Consider the following 25,149-nt stretch of genomic DNA (forward strand, 5'->3'; position numbering starts at 1 on the left):
TGAGCACAAAGTTTGTAAAAAAAAAAACAAAACGCAATCAAGAGCAAAATCAATAGCTGAAATCTGCTGCCAAACTCGTGATGTGTCCAATCACAGCACAGGTCGGCAGGGGGTGCAAGCATGCCCGCCCTGTACCCGGAAGACAGGTGGCAACGAACAGGTACATTCTTAGGCCTGCTTGTGTCACTCTCTCACAGTAAACCTACTGTGGGCAGGCAGAAAGTAGTAAAAAAGTGAATTCTGTTGGCAGACTGAGGTATAGCGAGGTTCAGGGCAGCAGATTTTTGATAGTTAATGTGAAAGTTTGAAACTCCTGCAGGTTTTAAAGTGACAAACTCACATCATTAAAGGGGTTGTAAAGGTAAAAATGTTTTCACCTTAATGCATTCTATGCATTAAGGTGAAAAAACTTTTGACAGTACCGCCGCCCCCAGGCCCCCCGTTTTACTTACCTGACGCCTCGAATCTTCGCTGCTCGTCCTCGTCAGCTTCATTGCAGCTCAGCCTGGTCGCTGATTGGCTGCAGTGGATGGATTGAAAGCAGCGCAGCCATTGGCTCGTGCTGCTGTCAATCACATCCGATGACGCGGCGCGCCGGGGGGCGGGGCCGAGTGATACAGCGAGCGGCTATAGCCGCCGGCTGTATCACGGGAGCGCGCCCACAAGCACTCACCACCGTGCGAGGGAGCTCGCATGAAGGTGGTAAATGCTTGCAGGGAGGAGCTGAAACAGCCGCCGAGGGACCCCAGAAGACCAGGTTCGGGGCCACTCTGTGCAGAACGAGCTGCACAGTAAAGGTAAGTATAACATGTTTGTTATTTAAAAAAAAAAAAAAAAATAACTTTACAACCCCTTTAAGAACCATCAATAAATGCTGTATTACATGCTGTTCATGCTCAGTCAGTCACTATAGGTTTGGTTTCCTATATTTTGACAAAAACCTGGTTGACCCTGCGGTTAACTGTGTCCCCACTGCAGTTGGGGATTTTGCAGAGCAGTGTTGGCAGCTGGTGCAAATGCTCAGTTTTTAATGTACTTCTACCCTGAGCATTTCCTCCCTATCACATCTGAGCAACCCATGTTGCACTAGATTCACACATGTGAGTGTATATACACAGTGATAAATGACAGCACACTTCCTCCCTCCATGCTAACTAACCAGCTAATGGGGGCAGGATCTGATTTCAACCCAAAGGCTGTTTTTCCTTATTTTCTACATGTGACCACCAGTAGAGGACTGGAATCTCTTCCGGCCACTGTTTCCTTACAGACAGGCTGGGAAAGAGCTGGGCCATGTTAAAGCTGTGTATCAATTAGGAAAAAGCTATAAATTTTATTTTTATTAAAATAATTTCAGTGGCATCATCCACATACAGAAAGAAAATAGTTTAGGTAACTAGCAGTCTGTGTTAAGTATCACTTTAACCACTTGCCAACCAGTGCACGATTATATACGTCGGCACAATGGCACGGCTGCGCAAATGGGCATACAGGTATGTCCCCTTTAAGAAGCGGCATTGTGCGCCGCATACTCCGTGACCGTACTCGATGTCCACCGGTGTCACGCGATCGTGTCATGGAACAGCAGAACGGGGAGATGCCTATGTAAACAAGGCCTAGTGACAAGATAGATCTACTGCTCTCTGTCATTGGGAGCAGTGATCACTGTCATGTCCTAGGTAGCCCACCCCCCCCCCCGTTAGAATCACTTCCTAGGACACACCTAACCCCTTGATCGCCCCCCTAGCGATTAACTCCTTCCCTGCCAGTGTCATTTATACAGTAATCCGTGCCTTTTTATAGCACTGATCGCTATATAAATGACAATGGTCCCAAAATAGTATCAAACGTGTCCGCCAAAATGTCGCAGTCACTAATTAAAAAAAAAAAAAAAAAAAACGCAGATCGCCGCCATTACTAATAAAAAAACGTTTAATAAAAATGCTATAAATTTATCCCCTATTTTGTAGACGTCATAACTTTTGCGTAAACCAATCAATATACGCTTATTGCGATTTTTTTTTTAACCAAAAATATGTAGAAGAATACATATCGGCCTAAATTGAGAAAAAAAATGGTGGTTTTTTTTCTATTTTTTGGGAATATTTATTATAACAAAAAGTAAAAAAATTGCAAGTTAGACTTACCGGTAACTTGTTTTCCAATAGGCTTTCAGGACAGCACCCGAGAGATCATGGCTCCTCCTCCCACAGGAAACACCTCATCAATTAAGTCTTTAAATTGGAATCCTCCACGTTGCTTCATCAGTTGTTTGTAGAGAACTCCAGCCCCAGCTGCAACACATAAGCGACAGTTATATCATAGTATTACAGCATTAGCATAAACCAAGGGCGGGTTACTGCTGTCCTGAAAGCCTATTGGAAAACAAGTTACCGGTAAGTCTAACTTGCAATTTTCCAAATCGTCTTTCAGGACAGCACCCGAGAGGATAATCGAGACTTACTCCATTTAGGGTGGGACAACAGCCTGTAAGACTTTCCTTCCAAAAGCCTGGTCCCCAGCCGTCATGAGATCTAACCTATAATGACGGGCAAAGGTTGTCAGACTTGTCCAAGTAGCTGCCTTACAGATTTGTTCGGGGGTGGCGCCAGCTTTTTCTGCCCAACTCACCGCGGAAGCTCTTGTAGAATGAGCCCGGACATTTAATGGACTCTCCAGACCTGTAAGGGAATAGGCTTCTGAGATAGCCATTCTTAACCATCTGGCAATGGTTGCTCTAGAAGCTTGTCTTCCTTTTTTATTACCGGAAAATAAAACAAACAGAGCATCTGAACATCTAAAGTCTTTAGTGTTTTCCAAGTAACTCAAGACTGCTCTTTTAACATCCAGGGTATGGAATTCTTCTTCCTTCTTACCCGATGGATTAGAACAAAAGGTAGGAAGTATTATTTCCTGAGTTCGATTCTGGATCGAAGCGACCTTCGGCAAAAAATTAGGATCCGTCTTCAGAACAATTCGGTCTGAAAAAATGGAAAAGAAAGGCTCCCTGATTGATAAGGCTTGCAGCTCACTGACTCTTCGAGCTGTTGTAACAGCCACTAAAAACACTGTTTTCAAAGTAATAAATTTCAGGGAGGCTAAATTAATGGGTTCAAAAGGTTCCTTGGTCAGGGCCTGTAGAACAACCGATAAGTCCCATGCTGGACAGCTTTTGATTACCACTGGTCTAGACCTGGTAAGAGCTTTGAAGAATCTTATTACTAGGGGTTCTGATGAAATGGATTTTTCCAGGAATACCCCCAGCGCAGCAACCTGAACTTTGAGGGTGCTGACCGCTAAGCCCTTGTCCGCCCCTTCTTGCAGAAACTCAAGCACAGAAGAAATTTGTTTTGGAGATCTGTCAGATGCTGTGCACCAGGAGTTGAAGATTTTCCAGACTTTGGAATAGATTGCTCTTGTAACCTTCTTTCTACTAGACAGAAGGGTAGCTACCAACCTATCCGAGAAACCTTTCCTCTTCAAGAGCTGCTCCTCAGTAGCCAGGCCGTGAGCTTTAGTTTTGCTACTTCCTGGTGAAATAGAGGACCTTGTAACAGAAGGTCTTTTCTTAACGGAAGGTGCCAGTAAGGTTCTTGTTGCATCTGGAGAAGGGATGAAAACCAAGGCCTTTTTGGCCAGAAAGGAGTGATGAGAATCACTGTTGTCTCCTCCTTCCTGATTTTCGCTATGACCCGAGGGATAAGCTGAAACGGGGGGAATGCGTAACAGAGGTGAAACTTCCAATCTTGTGCCAGAGCATCCACTCCCAGTGATGTCTCGTTCCTGTCCAGGGAGAAGAAGCGAGACATTTGCGAGTTTTCCTGGGTGGCAAAGAGATCCACTCTTGGGCGCCCCCATTTCTGCACTATTAACTGGAAGACTTCTGGATTCAATTGCCACTCTGCTTCTAAAATCTGGTTCCTGCTTAGGAAATCCGCCACTCTGTTTAGGGTCCCTTTTAAATGGACCGCGGATAAGGATAGAGTATGGAGCTCTGCCCAACTCAGAATGCCTTTTGCCAAACTCTGCAGAACCTTGCTTCTGGTTCCCCCTTGTCTGTTTATGTAAGCCACCGCCGTGGCGTTGTCTGACAGGATCTGAGTATGTTGCCCCTGGACTTCTTTCGCAAAGGTCAGTAAGGCCATTTCTATAGCTTTTAGTTCCCTCCAATTTGAGGACCTCAGGGCATCTCTTGTGTCCCACGAGCCCTGGGCCCACCGGCCGCTCATATGAGCCCCCCAACCCCAGGAACTGGCATCTGTTGTCAACCTCACCTGAGTTGGGAAGGACCATAACAGCCCCTCTGAGTACCTTGTCTGGTTCTTCCACCACCACAGACTTCTTTTTACTGAAGTAGGGATCTTCACTAATGAATCTAGTGAATCCTGCTGGTGATTCCAGGTTTTTAACAGGAAACTTTGCAGAGGTCTGAAATGGAGCTTTGCCCACTGGATGGCCGGAATGGAAGAGGTCAGGGTTCCCAATGCTGACATAACCTTCCTGATGGACAGAACTTGATTGGACTGTAGCAATGACACTACTTGAATCAACTTTTTCTGTTTTTCCTCCGGAAGAAAAATTTTTTGTTCTAAAGAGTTGATACGGAAACCCAGGAATAACACTTCCTGTGAGGGAATCAGATTTGATTTTTGAAGGTTTAAAATCCACCCCATGGATTCTAGATGAACACGGGCTCTGAGCAAGTTTTCTTGAAGACCTTCTCTGGTCTGGGCAAAAAACAGCAGGTCGTCCAGATAAGGAATAACTGAGATCCCCTCTAGACGCAGAGGCGCCAGAGCTTCGGCCATTATTTTCGTGAAGACCCTTGGGGATGATGACAGACCAAACGGGAGTGCTCTGAATTGCAGATGTACCACCTTCTTCCCTTCTTTCAGTGCTAACCTCAGATATTTCCGCGACCTGGCGGCAATAGGAATGTGGAGGTAGGCATCTTGTAAATCTATTGATGCCATATAGCATCCTTGGTACAGGAGGTTTCTTACTGAAAATATTGAATCCATCCGAAACCTTCTGTATTCTACCGATTTGTTCAGCATTTTGAGATTCAGGATAAGACGGAACTTTCCTGAAGGTTTCTGAACCAGAAAGACATGTGAGTAGAACCCCTGGAAGAACTCCCCCGCTGGGACCGGAACAATGACTCTCTGATTTTTCAGTTCCTGAATTAAGGACTTCATGGCGAGAGCCTTGACTGCGTCCCTTGGGACGTTTGTCACCAGGAATCTTCTTGGAGGTTCTTCCGTGAATTCTATCACATACCCCTGGGAGAGCATCTTTACAACGAATTGATTTGAGGAAATGGCTCTCCACTGAGGAAGAAACTCCTGTAGTCTTCCCCCGACCTTGACAGAGTCATTGTGGTTTTGCGGAGGCCGCAGGAGGATTGAAGAGCACTCCACCCCTACCTTTGGGCTTCTGAGAAGACCATGACTTCCTCTTGCCCTGCATTTTCCCTTCCTGCTGACCTTTTTGGGGCCGAAAGAAACGCTTACGGGTTTGCACCTGTTTCTTCCTAACTGGAAACGACTTTTTCTTATCTGCCGTTCGGTCAAGAATGGACTCCAGCTCTGAACCAAATAGCAGATCACCCGCAAACGGAATACCACACAATCTATTTTTAGATGCAGCATCTCCTGGCCACGTCTTCAGCCATAAGGCCCTTCTGGCAGAATTTGTCAAAGCTGCTGACCTTGCTGACATGCGGATAGATTCCGCAGACGCATCTGCAATATATGATATTGCTGCCGACAGGGTTGAAAAAGAGTCTAGAATCTCCTGTTTTGAGGAATCTGCTATGACATGGGCTTTCAACTGGTTAACCCAGTGATCTAAGTTCCTTGCAACACAGGTTGTTGCCATTGCTGGTTTCAGATTGTGCATTACTGATTGCCAGGTTCTTTTAAGAAGCAGGTCCATCCTTTTGTCCATGGGCTCCTTCAGAGTGCCCATATCCTCAAAGGCTAGGTCCGTAGACTTAGAGACCTGGGAAAAGGCAGAGTCCAATTTTGGAACCTTATTCCATATAGAATCTGGATTTTCTTCAAATGGAAATCTTTTCTTGTGAGCCCGGGAAAAGAAAGGCTTTTTCTCAGGTTCCAGCCACTCTTTTTTAATCATATCAGTGATAACTGAATGGACTGGAAAAGAACGACCTTTTGAATCTCCTAAACCAGCATACATGCGGTCATGCAGGGAGAGTTCCTTCTTTTCCTCTTCTATCCCCAAAGTGGCATGGATTACCTTCAGGAGTCCTCCCACCTCTTCTAGTGACAATTTGTATTTAGAAGTGGTATCTGATTCATTTTCCTCCTCCTCAGAATCTGTATCATCTGGAGCGAGGGAAACGGACCCTTGAGAAGCGTCCTGGGATATTGGACCCCCAAAAATTATTTGAGACCCGCTCTGGGGTTCTGAAGATGGCTGCGGAACCAGAGGATCCCTAGAGGGACCTGGCTCCTCTCTTAGGTTTGACCTAAAAGCTTGAAAGGTGGCCCGGAGCTCATCCTTTATTGTTGACACTAAGTCGCCACAAACGGATGGAGTCTCCTCTTTGACCAAATTTGTAATGCACTCTGCACAAAGCGTTTTGGTCCAAGCATCGCCTAATTTTTCTTTGCAAACAGGGCACCTTTTCTTGACTGGTTGGGCAGAACCTTTGGCCTGGACAAACAGAAAAGAGACAAGCAACCACGCTTAAAAGGCTGTAATACAGCGCAAATAATACACCCAGGTGCACTAAGGAAGAAACCTCTCATTTCCATGTGCCCAGCAAGCCACCACCACCTAATCCCCTGTTGTAGGGCAGATATCTAAATCTAGCCACTGCAACATACCTTCTGAGAGGGGGGTGGGGGGGGGGGGGGGGGTGGTGGGGGGAAGGGGGGGAAAGGGTGAGTAACCCCCCCCACAGGAGAAAACGGCCCAGGGTAATAGAGGACACAGTCCCTTACCTTAGCCTTGCTGGCGCCTTGGCTTGCCCCCTTCTCCGCTGCATCGCTATCCATAGCTGTCTGCGGTGCGTGGTAGAACGACCGGTTCCAGATTCGAAAACGCCGCTGCGCTGACCTGGAACCGGAAATAAGGCGCCAGGTGACCCTGCCCTCTCCCACTGCGCTTTGCGCCGGAAATGACGCACGCGCCGACCCGGAAGTGCTGCCTGGACGTGGCTGAAGCGCTCTTCTGCCACCAGCAACATGGCGGCCGCCACCGCTCGCTCCCAAAAGGGAACAGAGGACGGCCGCCCGTCAGGCCAAAAATTGAGGCAGCACCCCCGGCGTACAGGCTCTCCCCGAGCACGGAAGAGGGAGAGGGAGCCCACGGGACCGTCCATGTAAGAGGCAAGTGGGAGGCTCACTCTCCTGGCCTAAAAAAGACCTAACAGGTGAGAACCTGTGTCTCTCAGGATAAACCCGAGAGATCATGGCTCCCACCAGAGGTGTTCCTCCAGCTGGAGGAAACACAAAAAACTGATGAAGCAACGTGGAGGATTCCAATTTAAAGACTTAATTGATGAGGTGTTTCCTGTGGGAGGAGGAGCCATGATCTCTCGGGTGCTGTCCTGAAAGACGATTTGGAAATATTGCTCTTTTTTTTTCAAAATTGTTGCTCTTTTGTTTATAGCGCAAAAGATAAAAACCACAGAGGTGATCAAATACCACCAAAAGAAACCTCTATTTGTGGGAAAAAAATTACGTCAATTTTGTTTGGGTACAACGTCGCACGACCATGCAATTGTCAGTTAAAGCAATGCAGTGCCGTATCGCAAAAAGTGCTCTGGTCGGGAAGGGGGTAAATTCTTCCGGGGCTGAAGTGGTTAAGCCAAATAGGCATTTGGGTGAAGTATTGCCTAATAAACTGCAAACGGTGTACAGGAACACACTCAGTAGTTTGGTGGCTAGGAGTTTTATAGATTTCCCCCCCCCTTACATGGTGGCAAGTTGAAGCCCACCTTTTTGGACATAATAGGCTTTTATGCACATGGCTGTTGTCATGTATGCAAATTGCTGGTAACAATTTCTAAAAAGGAAAAGGTTAGTTTTGCATATTAACAAAAAATGTCAGGATCAATCTTGTGGTTCGGGGGTGGGGGGGCTGTATCTTACCCAGTGTTCTTGTGGCCTACAGTACACATTGAGAGGACCACAGGCCATAAAGATCCCAGAGGTCTAAAATTTTGTGGTACTAAAAAAAAAGTCTGCAGACATTGGAGGAGTTTGGTTTAAAAAAAAAAAAAAAAAGCCTCATCTAAAAGGAGAAACCTGGTGGATCCATGAGGCCAACACATTTGGTGCCTTATGGTTGTCACGGTTCCATGTACATTGATCCGGCGCCCAGTTTTATCTCCTGTTTGAGCTGCTCAGGTTATTATTATTATTATTATTATTCAGGATTTATATAGCGCCAACAGTTTACGCAGCGCTTTACAATATAAAAGGGAGACAATACAGTTATAATACAATACAATAGGATTAAGAGGGCCCTGCTCAGAAGAGCTTACAATCTAATAGGGTGGGGCAGGTGGTACAAAAGGTTGTAACTGTGGGGAATGAGCTGGTGGAAGTGGTAGGAGATTAGTTGGAGACGTGATAGGCTTTCCTGAAGAGATGAGTTTTCAGGGATTGCCTGAAGGTAGCAAGAGTAGGGGCTAGCCGGATAGATGGAGGTAGCGAGTTCCAGAGGATGGGAGAGGCTCTGGAGAAATCCTGGAGACGAGCATGGGAGGAGGAGATGAGAGAGCTTGAAAGCAGGAGGTCTTGAGAAGAGCGGAGGACGATTTGGGTGATATTTGGAGACAAGATTAGTGATGTAGCTTGGGGCAGAGTTGTGAATGGCTTTGTATGTTGTGGTTAGAATTTTGAATTTAATTCGCTGGGTGATTGGGAGCCAGTGTAGGGATTGAAGTAGAGGGTTGGCAGACACTGAGCGGTTGGTAAGGTGGATAAGTCTGGCAGCAGCATTCATGATAGACTGAAGAGGGGATAGCCTATGGAGCGGTAGGCCAATGAGAAGGGAGTTGCAATAGTCAAGGCGAGAGATAACAAGGGAGTGAATGAGGAGCTTGGTGGTTTCATTTGTTAAAAAAGGGCGAATTTTAGAGATGTTACGGAGGTGAATTCTACAAACTTTTGACAATGATTGGATTTGAGGCTGAAATGACAAGTCGGAGTCTAGGATTACACCTAGTACCCTGGCGTGAGGGGAGGGACTGATGGTTGCATTGTTGATTTTGATGGAAAAGTCATGGAGGGGGGCACGGGCGGGGGGGAATATTAATAGCTCAGTTTTAGAGAGATTTAGTTTAAGGAAGTGGTGCGACATCCATGCTGATATGTCAGTTAGTAAGTTAGTAATGCGAGAGGAGACTGAAGGAGTGAGGTGAGGAGTAGACAGATAGATTTGGGTGTCATCAGCGTATAAGTGGTATTGGAAGCCGTGGGCAGTTATTAGGTGACCAAGGGAGGTAGTGTAGATAGAGAAGAGAAGGGGTCCAAGAACCGAGCCTTGGGGGACCCCCACAGAAAGGGGCAATGGAGAGGAGGAGACAGAGTTGTAGGTGACACTGAAGGAGCGCTGTGATAAATAGCCAGAGAACCAGGATAGAGCAGAATCTCGGAGGCCAAGGGAATGTAGTTTATTGAGAAGGAGCGGGTGGTCAACAGTATCAAAGGCCGCAGAGAGGTCAAGTAGTAGGAGTATGGAGTACTGGCTGTTGGTTTTAGCAGTTAGTAAATCGTTAGTGAGTTTTAGTAAGGTAGTTTCCGTGGAGTGCTGCGAGCGAAAGCCAGACTGTAAGGGGTCAAGAAGGTTATTTTCATTGAGGTAGGAGCTAAGACGGTTGTAGACTAAGCGTTCTAGAAGTTTAGAGGTGAATGGGAGTAATGAGATGGGTCTTAAGTTGTTCAGGTCGGTAGGGTCCAGTGAGGGCTTTTTAAGAATGGGAGTGATCTGTGCATGTTTTAGAGGGGAGGGGAAAATGCCACTAGAAAGGGAGAGATTGAAGATGTGGGTGAGGGAGCATAGGATAGAAGAAGAGGGTGACCGTAGTAGTTGTGAGGGAACAGGATCCAAGGGACAATTGGTTAGGTGGGCATTCGAGAAAATTTTTGTAACCTCTTCCGTAGTAGCCAATTCAAAAGAGGAGAGGGTTGAATGTGCTGCTGGGCAAGGTATGATGGGTGGGGAAGATGTACGCACAGTGGAGATGTCCTCCCGAATTGCATTGGTTACTGCCAATCTGTCCTGAACCTAGGTCTTATTAAGCCTTTGCACCTGTGGCTTAGTGTTTAGGCAACGTGTCTCCGCGCAGAAGCCGGACCCTCCTGTTCCTCTCGTGTTTGCTGTTTGAGTATTCCCTTATTCTGTGTTGTTTGAGCCTGTCTTTTTTGTCAGTGTTTCCCTCTGGCTGTGCCATTATATTCCCCTTGATTTGCCTGTGGAGCCCTTGATTTTCTGTTGCTGTGTGCCTCTTTCAGTCTAGTGTCTACTCCAGTCCTTCCAGTGTGCCATTTGGTTGCACTGGGCCTGCACAAGGGGGGGCTAGTTATGTTTTAGGTTTATTAGTGGAGATTTGACACAATAACGCAAGACATCCAAACCAGGTTGGATATAAATCGATGATAATTAAAAAAAAAAAAAAAAAAACATTTTTTTTACCTAACAGGTTCCCAACCGCCGCACGCCGATATATACGTTGGCAGAATGGCACGGGTGGACAAATGGGCGTATCTGTATGTCCCACTTTCGTGGGTGGGGGCGCAATCGCGCCGCCCCCTGCCCGCGGCAGTCGGGTTCATTAGGGGAGCGATCAATCCCCGGGGCCAGATCAATGATTTATGGTCTGGACCTGGTGATCGCTCCTAACAAATGAAAACCTTCCCCTGTCTGTGTAAGTGTAAACACAGATAGGAGGAAGTGATGTCATCTCTCCTCGTGAAGTCTTTTCGATTCCAGTGAGAGAGAGGGGACATCTAACCGTGAGGTGCACCAACAGTGCACTGACATCAGCACACATAGGTACACTTTCCACCCCCTGATCACCCACCGATCGCCCCCGCCCCCCCCCCCAGTTAACCCCTTTCATTCCCTGTCACTGTGTCACCAATTGCAGTTTTCAGATTTTTCACTGATCACTGCATCGGTGTCATTTGTGACTGAAATAAGTGTTAGGGCAGTTAGTATTAGCCCTCGTTTAGGTTACCCCCCCGTTAACCCTTTCACCCCTTGTCGCCAGTGTCACTGATCGATCACCATATTTGTGTCACTGGTGATGCTAGTTAGCCAGTTAGTTGATTAGCTTCACTGTCAGGTTTTTATAGCGACAGGTACCCCCATATATACTACCTAATAAAGGTTTTAACCACCGGTTAACATCTTTACCCCCTGTCAGCAGTGTCACTAAACAATCACCGTATTTGTGTCACTGGTGACGCTAGTTAGCTTCATCGTCAGGTTTTTTTTTTTATAGCTTCAGGTACCCCCATATATTACCTAATAAAAGTTTTAACCACCTGATTGCCCCTTAGTTAACCCTTTCACCCTGTCACCAGTGATCACCGTATTAGTGTTACGGGTGACGCTGGTTAGTTTGTTTTTTATAGCATCAGGGCACCCGCCGTATATTACCCAATAAAGGTTTAACCCCCTGATCACCCAGCGGGTGATAAAAGTTAGGTTGGTCTACTTCGCCCCAGGCAGCGTCAGATTAGTGCCAGTAGCACTAACATCCACGCACGCACGCACCATACACCTTCCTTAGAAGTATAGTGTCTGAATGGATCGATATCTGATCAGATCTATACGAGCGTCCCCAACAGTTTAGGGTTCCCAAAAGCGCAGTGTTAGGGGGATCAGCCCAGATACCTGCTAGCACCTGCGTTTAGCCCCTCCACCCAGTCCACCCAAGTGCAGTATCAAATCGATAACTGTTACTTACAAAAACACAACACACATAACTGCAGCATTCGCAGAGTCAGGCCTGATCCCTGCGAACGCTAACAGTTTTTTGGGTAGTGTTTGAATCAGTCGCTAACAGTCAGGAGCTTTTTTTAACTGTCTCACTATTGTACCATTAAATTTAGAGACCAATCGACGGTACACTAGTGAAGAGGCCTACACGTTTCTAAGCATGACAGATAGTAAAGAGAAAGTCACTCATCTGTCAGATTCAGGCTCAGAATATGATACTGTAGACAGCAGCGGCACCCCGACAGCTTTGACGACAGAGTTGAGGTCCTTGCCAAGGTCAGGCCTACCAGACCCTATTCTTCTTTTGTTGTTGAGGTGCAAGAACCGCAGATCTCTCATATGGAGCTGAGAGCCAGTACTAGTGCCGCTCACCCTTCTGGTGAACTGGCAAGCACCGGCGGCCTAGTGCCATGTTTGAACAATATATCATTTAGTGACAACGTTGTGTTGAAAAAAATAAATAAATAAAATTGTAATTTTCCCGAAACTTGTGGCAAAATCTAAAATATTCCATGGACTCAACATGCCTCTCAGCAAATAGCTTGGGGTGTCTACTTTCCAAAACAGGGTTATTTTGGGGGGGGTTTGTGCCATCTTGTCATTTCATGGCCTCAGTAACTGTGATAGGTAGTAAGGAAGTAAAATCACCATTTTACGCCCTTAGAAAGCCTGAAGGCGGTGCTTGGTTTTTGGAGTCCTGTACGCGGCTAGGCTCCCAAAAACTCACACGAGGTATCCCCATACTCAGGAGAAGCAGCAGAATGTATTTTGGGGTGTAATTCCACATATAATCATGGCATGTTAGAGCAATATATCATTTGGTTACAACTTTGTGTATTTTTTTTTTTTGTCATTTTTCAATCACTTGTGACAAAAAAAAATAAAATATTCAATGGGATCAACATGCCTCTCAGCAATTTCTTTCCAAAATGGGGTCATTTGGCGGGGGGGGTTATTGTACTGCCCTGCCATTTTAGCACCTCAAGAAATGAGATAGGTAGTCAAACTAAAAGCTGCGTAAATTCCAGAAAATGTACCCTAGTTTGTAGACGCTATAACTTTTGCGTAAACCAATAAATATACGCTTGACATTTTTTTTACCAAAGACACGTGGCTGAATACATTTTGGCCTAAATGTATGACTAAAATTGAGTTTATTTATAATAAATAAAAGGTAGAAAATATTTTTTTTCAAAACTTTCGGTCTTTTTCCGTTTATATCGCAAAAAATAAAAATCGCAGAGGCAATCAAATACCATCAAAAGAAAGCCATTTGTTGGAAAAAAAGGACACAAATTTAATTTGGTTACAGCATTGCATGACCGCGCAATTACCAGTTAAAGCAGCGCAGTGCCAAATTGTAAAAAGTGCTCCAGTCACTGAGTAGCCAAATACCCCGGGGCTGAAGTGGTTAAAATCGATTTATGATTTTTTTTCAAATTTTTTTTAATAAAATGCTTTTGGAGTAAAAATCCATCTAAAAGATAGTTTTCTATTTAAGATACATTAATAATTTAGTTTGTTAAGCATTAAATGGAGCTTAGTTATGTAGCATTAGGGTGTGTATTCTGCAATACCGTATATACTCGAGTATAAGCCGAGATTTTCAGCCCTTCTTTTAGGCTGAAAGTGCCCCCTTGGCTTATATCCCTCGAGTCATCGCCGTCTGCCTACATGATCAGCGTGTCATGCAGACAGACGGTGGCCATTCCACTGTTCAAAAGCCGCGCCTCCTCCTTATCTATGATAGGCAGAACACTCCATTTCCCAGCATTCAGCCTATCATGGACATCCTCTCATCCTCGTCTGTGGTATGAGGATGAGCGGATGTCCGTGATAGGCTGACTGCTGGGAAATTAGTGTTCTGCCTATCACAGACAAGGAGGAGGCGTGGCTTTTGAACAGTGGAATGGCTGCCGAATGTTATTAATCACACGCTGATCAGTGGATGCAGAGAGGCACACGATGCAGATCGCTACAGGGACACATGCACAGGACACAGGTAGGTGACAGATACACCGGACACAGGTAGGTGACACACGCAAAACACAGGTAAGTGACACATGCACCGGACACATGCAGGTGACACATGCACCGGACACATGCAGAGGACATATGTAGGTTGCACAGGACACAGGGACACATGCTGCAGATGGGCATTGTTGACCCTCTTTCTACTTGCAGTAGCTGCTGCATTTCTCACCCTCGGCTTATACTCAGGTCAATAAGTTTTTCCTATTTTTTTGTGGTAAATTAGGGACATCGGCTTATATTCAGATTGACCTATACTCGAGTATATACGGTATTTAAATTTCTGGTAAACTCATTCAATAAATCCAAGCTCTGCAAGCTGAGATAACATGCACTGCATTGATACAGTCACACAATTTCACAGTAGCCATGAGATAAAACAAAGTTCAGGAATATTCCTTTGTTCCATTGTTTCGCATTGTTCTAACTACCAGTAAGTCCTTACATTTAAAAAGAGCACCTGTCATTTCAGTTCCATCATGGCAGCGCTGGTTAGCGGGCATCCACTCACCTGCTGCCATCACAACACTCACCTTGTTGTGTCACTGCCGAATCACCAGCCATCCCATTAATGTGAATGGGACTGTCGGTGAGTCAACAGCGGGTCAGAGAAGGAGCCGCTGCAGAAAAGAAATTACAGTTATTATTTAAAAATGATGATTTAAAGCAAGTTGATTTAAAGCAAGCCTTTTTACTAGCGATTTAAATCGACTTGATTTAAATCAAATCCACCCTGGTTCAAACCCATATGGTATTAGTGATTTGTTCATGTTGTGTTTGCTGCTTATTTTTATTCTGTGCATGAATTTCTTTTCTCCTTAAATCTCTAGGATTGATTTAACCAACTGTTCTACAAAAGGTAAGGCAACGCAGAAAACAAAATTAACGGTTCAATGTACTATAATCTAATTGCCAATTCACATCACAGGTGGTGACCAGCGTTTTACTGCATCGTTTTCGGTGTGTCCTATTGACTGCAAATTTAGCCCACAGCTGTGCTGCAGAGAGTTGTGATAAAATGCAGACATGCTGCATTTTATCGCAGCCAACTGTAGAGAACCATAAAAGAACCTAAGCGGTTAATGCTGCGCTAGAAATAAAAAATTTGAAATAACTCAAGTAGAAAAGCTGCCGGCACCAGAAGTCCTAAATACAAAACTCAAATCAGTGAAAAACAAGAGGAGGGTGCAGTGCTAGACAGTGTATATATCCAATATTAAAAAAACAAAAAATGTAGATTTACTTTCAAATTTTCGGAAATGGTGAAAAAATCCAAAAAGTGAAAAACTACGGCAGAGTTCAAATACATTAAAATAGAAAAATTGCATAAAAATTGCATCTATATTAGTGTCAAACCCAATATAACAATGGTGAACTCTAGTAGCAACAGAATAATGTGCTCACATACCAAAATTGATTAATAGCAAACATCAAAAATAAATGATGTGAAACCTAAAAAGGTGCTCATGTGAATAAACTTAGTATTCTATAACTAAGTAAATAAAGAAAATTCACAAAAACATTGAAGAACGACAAAGACAAAATACCAAAAAATATATAGAAAATAAAAAAAAAAAAAAAAAAAAAGAAGTAGAAAGTAAAAATAAACTGAAACAGTCCCAAATGAATTGGAAGGTGAAGAAATGTCCGTGCAGGTGTGGAGACAAGATGTTAACACGATACCATGAAGAAAAGATTAATGGTACAGCAAGCAGTAGATGGAGGAAGCCCAAGGAGACGCCGCTACTCTAATCCATTGTGTTACACCGCACATTTAAGATCTTTGTCCTGTAGGTGCAATCTATTTGAGCGTATTAAATTATTCTTTTAAATACTACACTAGGGGGGCATTTCTTGTTTAGGTTTCTGAGTGACACGGATCCAGTAATTTGGGACATCCATAGGTTTTTGGGAGACCGAATTCCCTGAGCTTAGTGAGACCGCTTTGGGGGTCATGTTTTCGGGTAAGGAGACTACATACTCACTACGGGTGCAAAGCCTTTTGGAGGAAGGGATCTTTTCTTCATGGTTTCGTGTTAACATCTTGTCTCCACACCTGCACTGACATTTCTTGGTTCACCTTCCAATTCATTTGGGACTGTGTTTCAGTTTATTTTTACTTTCTATTTTTTATTTTTTCAATTTTCTATATATTTTTTGGTATTTTGTCTTTGTCGTTCTTCAATGTTTTTGTGAATTTTCTTTATTTACTTAGTTATAGAATACTAAGTTTATTCATATGAGCACCTTTTTAGGTTTCACATCATTTATTTTTGATGTTTGCTATTAATCAATTTTGGTATGTGAGCACATTATTCTGTTGCTACTAGAGTTCACCATTGTTATATTGGGTTTGACACTAATATAGATGCAATTTTTCAATTTTAATGTATTTGAACTCTGCCGTAGTTTTTCACTTTTTGGATTTTTTCACCATTTCCGAAAATTTGAAAGTAAATTTACATTTTTTGTTTTTTAATATTGGATATATACACTGTCTAGCGCTGCACCCACCCCTTGTTTTTAACTGTTTTTAATTTTGTACACTTCAAATAAAGTTCAGGGGGAAAAAAAAAAAAAGGGAGCTGTGTGATGCGCTGAATCATGTACCATACCGTCCCATATCGCAGACAAAGGACAGCTGCCAGAGAAGAAAGCATAGCAGTTTACTCTCCAGTAGCTGTTCGTTCAGTGTGAACAGACCCTAAAAGAATCGGAAACATGGTTTCAGGACTCTGCTAGGCTACTGGTGGACTAAGATTAGGAGGACACCACCTGGTAAAAAAGAAAGAAATTATATTAAAAATGTATATGTAGTTAAAGTGGTTGTAAACCCTCACATATATGCAGTGAAGTGAACAGCCTCAGATGATGCTACATGGGTTTTACTTGTTAATCTGCAGTCTTCTCTCTATAACCTTTCAAAAGTGCAGATTGTGTTAAAAATTTTTCTTCATCTGTGAGCAGCATAGAGGAGAGGGTGAAGAGACTGCAGTTAGTGTGTAAAGGCTGACTGGAGAAAAGGGAACCCATCCCCCTCCACACAGAAGAACTGTGTTGTGAATAGAGAGGCTCCATTCACAATTACTTAACCGCTTGCCAACCGCCTCACGCAGATACACTGTGGCAGAAGGGCACATACAGGCAAAATCACGTACCCGTACGTTGCCCTGTAAGGGGCGGCCTGTGAGCGCTCCAAACTCTGTGAGTCAGGTCACGGGTCCCAGGTCCCGCGGACATCTACCAGCGAACGTCTCACAGGGAGGAAGAACGGGGAGATGCTAATGTAAACAAGCCTCTCCCCGTTCTGCCTAGTGACAGTGTCACTTATCTCTGCTCCCTGTGATCGGGACCAGGGATCACACACAGCCCCCCCCCCCCCAACAGTTATAAACACTCCCCAGGACACACTTAACCCCTACACTGCCACCTAGTGGTTAACCCCTTCACTGCCAGTGTCATTTACACAGGAATACAGTGCATTTGTATAGCATTGATTGCCTTATAAATGACAATGGTCCCAAGAATGTGTCAAAAATGTCCGATGTGTCCGCCATAATGTCACAGTCACGATAAAAAATCACTAATCACCGCCATTACTAGTAAAAAAAAAAATTTATAAAAATGCCAAAAAACTATCCCCTATTTTGTATACTCTATAACATATAACTTTTGCGCAAACCAATAAACGCTTATTGCGTTTTTTTTATTTTTGTATTTTTATGAAATATATGTAGAAGAATACATATCGGCCTAAACTGAAGAAAAAAAAATGTAATATGGTTTTGGGGGATATTTATTATAGCGAAATGTAAAAAATAATGCGTTTTTTTCAAAATTGTCGCTTTTTTTTTTGTTTATAGCGCAAAAAATAAAAAAACTGCAGGGGTGATCAAATACCACCAAAAGAAAGCTCTATTTGTGGGAAAAAAAGGACGTCAATTTTGTTTGGGAGCCACATTGCACAACCGCGCAATTGTCAGTTAAAGCGACGCATAGACACCTTCTAAAAGGCTGATACACAGACCAGTTACCGGGGCTACTGGACATCCACGATCACAGGTGATTGCGTAAGAGCCCTTGCACACTGGGGCGGTTTGCAGGCGCTATTGCGCTAATAATAGCGCCTGCAAACCACCCTGAAAGTGCCGCTGCTGTGTATCCAGTGTGCAAGCCCCGAGGGCTTGCACACTGGAGCGATGCGCTGGCAGGACGGTAAAAAAAGTCCTGCCAGCCGCATCTTCGGAGCAGTGAAGGAGCGGTGTGTATACCGCTCCCTTACCGCTCCTGCCCATTGAAATCAATGGGACGGCGCGGCTATATCGCCGGCAAAGCGCCTCTGTAGAGGCGCTTTGCGGTGGTATTTAACCCTTTCTCGGCCGCTAGCGGGGGGTATAATAGCGGCGTTTTACCGCCGACGCCGCCCCCCGCCCCAGTGTGCAAGGGCTCTTACACTGATTGCGTTACATCTGGGTATATTAGTCTGGACGTTCCCTTATCAAGCAAAGGCCGTGGCTGGGCTATAGCCATCTGCATGCTTTTGCTTGCCATCTGGTAAGCGAGTTTTCTATTAGGTGGCGGCACTTAAAGGGGTTGTAAAGGTGTTTTTTTTTTTTTTTTAAAAATAACAAACATGTCATACTTACCTTCACTGTGCAGCTCGTTCTGCACAGAGTGGCCCCGAACCTGGTCTTCTGGGGTCCCTCGGCGGCTGTCTCAGCTCCTCCCCGCAAGCATTTACCACCTTCATGCGAGCTCTCTCGCACGGTGGTGAGTGCTTGCGGGCGCGCTCCCGTGATACAGCCGGCGGCTATAGCCGCTCGCTGTATCACTCGGCCCCGCCCCCCGGCGCGCCGCGTCATCGGATGTGATTGACAGCAGCGCGAGCCAATGGCTGCGCTGCTTTCAATCCATCCACTGCAGCCAATCAGCGGCCAGGGTGAGCGGAGGAACAGATGTCGGGAACGCGAAGCTGACTTTCGAGGCGTCAGGTAAGTAAAACGGGGGGGCTGGGGGCGGCGGTTCTGTCAGAAGTTTTTTCACCTTAATGCATAGAATGCATTAAGGTGAAAAAACTTTTACCTTTACAACCCCTTTAAGTTTGGATCAAGCTCACCTGGGTGTTTTTTATGGACTTTGTCAATGCACACATATTTGTTATCTATAAGTCATTGATGGTTTAGATATAGATATAGCACAGCTTCTCCCTTCCATTCTATGTTTTGTGATATCCTGCAATTAAGCTGCTGCTGTTTGGACTTTTTATATGTTAAATTTATAATTTTCTAATCAATATTGCCATTTGATCTAGAGCGGTTTTTCCTTACACATTAGGACGATTAGAGGCATATTTTAAGCTTAGCGGCACGAAAAAAAAAACCTCCTGGTTTGCGTTTCTGATTGGAGCTTTCTGGCAGAAAAAAAAAAAAAAACGCGAAACTCCCCTAAACTATGTACAAAATGGGTTCTATATGAGAATTTATTTCTGCCAAGAAAAGTGGTGTTTTTTTAACCACTTCCCACCAGGAGGCCATCACATGACATCCTGGATTTTAAGTGGAGATATTTGAATGATGCTTGCGGCATCATTCAGAAATGTTTTCTTCAGCCGGCGATACCCTGCAATGTAGAAGCCATCATAGCGGCTATTTAGCCACTTGATTGCTTTTACAGGCAGCGGGAGGAGACGTTCCCCCCCCCCCCCATCCTCCAGCCTCCCTCCAATGCTTCTCCCAGCTCTCAGGATTTCCAGCATAGAGGAGAGATCTGGGGACTTATAGACCCCAGATCTCTCCATAAAGAGGACCTGTCATGCCCTATTCCTATTACAAGGGATATTTAAAAACTTCCTTACGGGTCCCGTGCCTTCGCCCATTTGATAGGCTAGGCCATAATGATGTCACTCCCTAGCATGTGCACGGCAGTCACATCGACTCAGCAGAGATCAGGGGTCATAAATGTTCGCTGAGCTGCGCATGCGTGGCTCAGTGAACATGACAGATGACATTGAGAAGGATGCATTTATGGCAGAAGAGACCAATAGGGCCTCTTTTGTCATTAATTCCCAGCCTGTCAGCCATTTGTTTAAAATCAGCTTTACTTCCAGTTTAAACCCAGTGTGCATGAAGCCACAAGCTCCATTCTGAGCACTTTTCCCTCCCTCCTCCTGACACAAAATCTCATGTGTCCAGAAAAATTCTCAGAAGTGACTCATGCTGATAACAGTGGAACAAAGCACCAGAGAGAAAGGACACTCAGAGCTTTGGAGAGAGATAAGTAAACACTGCAGATGTGCTTTGCTCAAATTCCATGACTGCGGTTTACAACCACTTTAACCACTTCTATACCAGGCCTATTCTAGCACTTCTCTCCTACATGTAAAAATCATCTTTTTCCTTGAAAATTACTCAGAACCTCCAAACATTATATATGTTTTTTTTTTAGCAGACACCATAGGGAATAAAATGGCGGTCATTCCAACTTTTTATCTCGCACGGTATTTGCGCAATAATTTTTCAAACGCCTTTTTTTTAATAAAAAAACGGTTTCATGAATTAAAAAACAACAAAAGCAGTAAAGTTAGCCCAATCTTTTTGTATAATGTGAAAGATGATGTTACGGCCGAGTAACTAGATACCCAACATGTCACGCTTTAAAATTGCGCACACTCATGGAATGGCGCCAAACTTTCGTACTTAAAAATCTCCATAGGCAAAGCTTTGAAAATTTTTACAGGTTACCAGTTTAGAGTTACAGAGGAGGTCTAGTGCTAGAATTGTTGCACACGCTCTAACGCACACGGCGATACCTCACATGTGTGGTTTGAACGGTGTTTACATTTGTGGGCAGGACTTTCGTGTGCGTTCACTTCTGAGCTACCGGGGACAGGAACGTTTTAAAAAAAAAATTTTTATTTTTTTATTTTTACACTTTTTTTTTTTACACTTTTTTTTTTTACACTTTTTTTGATCACTTTTATTCCTATTACAAGGAATGTGACATCCCCTCCCGTCGCCTATAAGAACGATCAAGCAGCGGAACTGCCACTATGATCTTATCGTGCACAGAATCGCCGGCTGGAAAGAATGATATCTGAATGATGCCTGTAGCTGCAGGCATCATTCAGATATCCCCGCACAAAGTCAAGGGCATCATTTGACTACGTGCGGTATTGAAGTGGTTGGTTAATGAAAGAACCTGAAAGATGAGATTTTGCCTCCAATCCCACATTATATGGATTTTAGCATGTGACAATTTTTTTCTTCATTTAAAAATGTTATGAAGAAGACATTTAAAAAAAAGACTAATATCAGCCTTAAAAAAGTTAGCAGCAATTGTAGGGTTCATCCTGTCAACAGCTCAGATAACTACAGACCATCAAACATGAGAAAGACAGGAAAGACGGCTTGACAAATCTGCTCTGAATCTAGGAGCCAACTTAAAAAGTTAGGAGCCAGTTTTTTAACCACTTGCCTACTGGTTACTTTCACCCCCTTCCTGCCCAGGCCACTTTTCAGCTTTCAGCACGGTCACAGTTTTGACAACTACTTTTAAAGTTTTTTATTTTTTGCTAAATACATGAAAAAAAAAAAAAAAAAGATCAAACATTTTGAAAAGATGCACTGATGAGGATGCACTGGTGGGCACTGATGAGGCGGCACTCACGAGGCTGCACTGGTGGGCACCAATGGGGCTGCACTTACAAGGCTCTACTGATGGGCATGGATGAGGCTGCACTGATGGGCACAAACAAGGCTGTACTGTTAGCTGGACGCACCAGCTCCGGGCTGTCCAGGGGGGTAAGGTAGTGGGCTCCTAGGCTACCCAGATCCAACTCTGAGCCACTGTAGAAGGAGCTTCGGAAGCCCAGAGCAGAAGGCTAGAGTCCACACAGCCATGGGCACACAGAGCCGCAAATTAAACACTTCCTGCTAGGGGCTCTGCCCCTGTCAGCTCCACTCATCCCTGACCCGCCCATTCTACTTCTCTACAGCCCTGCATCTCCCCTAACCCGCTCTTCATAGTCCCGCTCCTCTCCTCCTTTAACCCACCACCCCTTTCCAACACACATCAGGTATAGTAAGACCTGCCTGCCGGCCACCACACTACACCACTGGGGCTGACAAATGCCCAGGCACCAGGATGCCATGTCTAGTCACAATGGCGACCTGGCTCCTGGTATTTGTCAATCCCTGATTTATCATGTCACCGGAGAGCTGGGACCTGCTTCGCTAATAAGCCAAACAGTATCATCAGTATATACACTATGTGGTACCATTGATCCCTCATTGTACAGCATAAACAGCGAAAGATTAATCAAGTAACAAATCTATTACAATAAAAGCCTCCAGGAACTGAAAATTCTAAACATCACTTCCCTCGAAAGTAAAATATGGCCAAATAAATGTAAGCAATGCTTGAAATTTGATGCACCAAATATAATGGTTGGGCCATTTATAGATGCCCCTAACAGTAAAGCATAGCTATTGCTGTCCTGTATATAAAATCACTTAGCAACCTATAAACAGGAACTTTATTTTGTTTAAATATTGGCTTACAAGAATGCTTACATCAAGTTAATCATAATTACATATATTAACATGAATCTAAAATGAAGCTTCTAATTAAAAATTATATATATGTCGTACCTCTGGTGGCATATGCAAGGTAAGCATTAGATACTGCTATAAGACTGCCATAGTAGTACTTCTGTTCCCAATCATATTTTGCTACAGGCTGTATTTTAACCTGAAAGGAAACACAGGTAAAAATAGGTTAAGGCTCAAAGGTTTATAATGAAAACTTCACTGTAAAGTACAGAAAGGGAGACATCAGAGAATGTTTTGTAGGAAAAGTATGCAAAATATCCCTGCCCAAAAAAAGAAAAAACATCTAAATAAAGACAATTTTGCATGGTAACCCTTTGCTGACATAGAATAGAAGCCACATACAGCAACTTTTCTGACTTTGGACCTAATTAGCACAGGGATGCCAAACATGGTCTACAAACATAGAAACAAAGACAAAAAAAAAAAAAAGAAGTGGAACTTTAACGGCTTCCCGACCAGCCACAGTTATACTGCAGCAGGCTGGCTCCCCTGTGCAAGCCGCCGTAGATATATATCGGCTCACGGGGTCGGGATAGCAGGCGCCCCCCCGTTGTACAGCGGGGGTGCCAATGCTCGTGGCCACAAGCCATCGTGAGCAGGAGACACAGAATAGGGACGAGTGTGTGTAAACACACACTTCCCTGTTCTGACAGGAGTGACAGATCATGTGTTCCTATTAGCTAGGAACCACGATCTGTCACTTCCTCTAGTCAGTCCCCTCCCCCTTCAGTTAGAATCACCCCCAGGGAACACAGTTAACCCCTTGAGCGCACCCTAGTGTTAACCCCTTCACTGCCAGTGACATTTTCATAGTAATCAATGCATTTTTATAGTACTGATCGCTGTATTAACACCAATGGTCCCAAAAATGTGTCAAAATTGTCCGATGTGTCTGCCAAAATGTCGCAGTCTTGATAAAAATCGCAGATCGCCGCCATTACTGGTAAAAAATAAATAAATAATAAAAATGCTAAATCTATCCCCTATTCTGTAGAAGCTATAACGTTTGCGCAAACCAATTAATATACGCTTAATGCGATTTTTTTTTTTTTACCAAAAATATGTAGAAGAATACACATCGGCCTAAACTGAGAAAAAATTAGCTTTTTTAAAAAAAAAAAAAAAAAAAATGGGGATATTTATTATAGCAAAAAGTACAAAATACTGTGTTATTTCAAAATTGTCGCTCTTTTTTGGTTTATAGCACAAAAACTAAAAACCGCAGAGGCGATCAAATACTACCAAAAGAAAGCTCTATTTGTGGGGGGAAAAAAAGGACGTCAATTCTGTTTGGGTGCAACGTCGCACGACTGCGTAATTGTCAGTTAAAGCGGCGCAGTGCCGAATCGCAAAAAGTGCTCTGGTCAGGAAGTGGGTAAATTCTTCCGGGGCTGAAGTGGTTAAAAGAGTACCAACTATTGGGGGTGGGGGGGGGTGGGGGGACAAAGTGGTGTTCCACCCAAAAAAAAAAAAAAATTTACATGAATGTGCCTAAAAATTTTTTTTTTTTTTCACACCTCTAAATGCCTGTTGCTAGGGGGTCCCTCGTAGTCTGCCTCTTTCTGTGCCTGGGCTGGTGACATCACTTCCCCTCAGCACAGGAAGGGCTCGGCTCTGCTCCCTCCCTCTTGTCAATCATTTGGGACCCATTACAGGTCCCAGATGACTGAGCAGCCAATCACGGCACGTGGCGCCACTCGCACATGCGCAGTGGGTGTCAGGCTGTGAAGCCACAGCCCGGCACCTACAGTTGCAATGCCGGCGCCGCCGAACGGAGGGGGAGACGAGCGGGGCTTCCATCCCCCGCATCACTGGACCCTGGGACAGGTAAGTGTCCAATTAAAAGTCAGCAGCTGCAGTATTTGTAGCTACTGACTTTTATTTTATTTTTATTTTTTTAATGGGAACGCCTCTAACGCCATTTCCCCTGGAAAATGCATGCAAATTACCAACTGAAGAGAAGAAAAAGGTAAAGGCTTGTAAAAAAAAAACTCACAATATTTTGTGTGTTTTTTACTTGCATTTTCCCACCAAACAACGTAATAATTTTGCCTCTCTATTTTATACCCCAAATACATCACTTCTGTGGTGTTCATATGCTAATAAGGTCAAAGTTTGAAAAAGCACTGTCCAATAAAAAGTGTCCTGGTTTGGAGGGGAGAATTATAATTGCAGGCCTACTATATACAGGTTGTATTTTCTCAGAAGTACTTTCAGTGGAAAGATCTCTAATGCCCCGTACACACGGTCGGACTTTCAGACGACAAATGTGCGAAATGTGCGAGGTTGTTGTCGGAAATTCGGACCGTGTGAAGGCTCCATCGGATATTTTCCATCGCAATTTCCATCACACAAAATTTGAGGTCTGGATCTCAAATTTTCCGACAACAAAATCCGTTTTCATAAATTCCGATCGTGTGTACACAATTCTGACGCACAAAATTCCATGCATGCTCGGAATCAAGCAGAAGAGCCACACTGGCTATTGAACTTCATTTTTCTCGGCTCATCGTACGTGTTGTAC

The 25,149-nt window shown here is 44.2% G+C and overlaps 1 protein-coding gene across 2 annotated transcripts in view; it reads right to left on the reverse strand.

Annotated features, from left to right (window-relative positions):
* EDC4 (enhancer of mRNA decapping 4) overlaps positions 1–25,149 on the reverse strand; it is a 470,500-nt gene that overhangs the window by 371,827 nt on the left and 73,524 nt on the right. For both annotated transcript variants that reach the window (XM_073605174.1, XM_073605175.1), the window contains exon 4: positions 22,665–22,764. In XM_073605174.1, coding sequence (XP_073461275.1) covers positions 22,665–22,764 — 100 coding nt within the window. The remainder of the gene's footprint in view (positions 1–22,664; positions 22,765–25,149) is intronic.

This window comes from Aquarana catesbeiana, linkage group LG11 (assembly GCF_042186555.1).
Source record: "Aquarana catesbeiana isolate 2022-GZ linkage group LG11, ASM4218655v1, whole genome shotgun sequence".
Classification (NCBI taxonomy): Eukaryota; Metazoa; Chordata; class Amphibia; order Anura; family Ranidae; genus Aquarana; species Aquarana catesbeiana.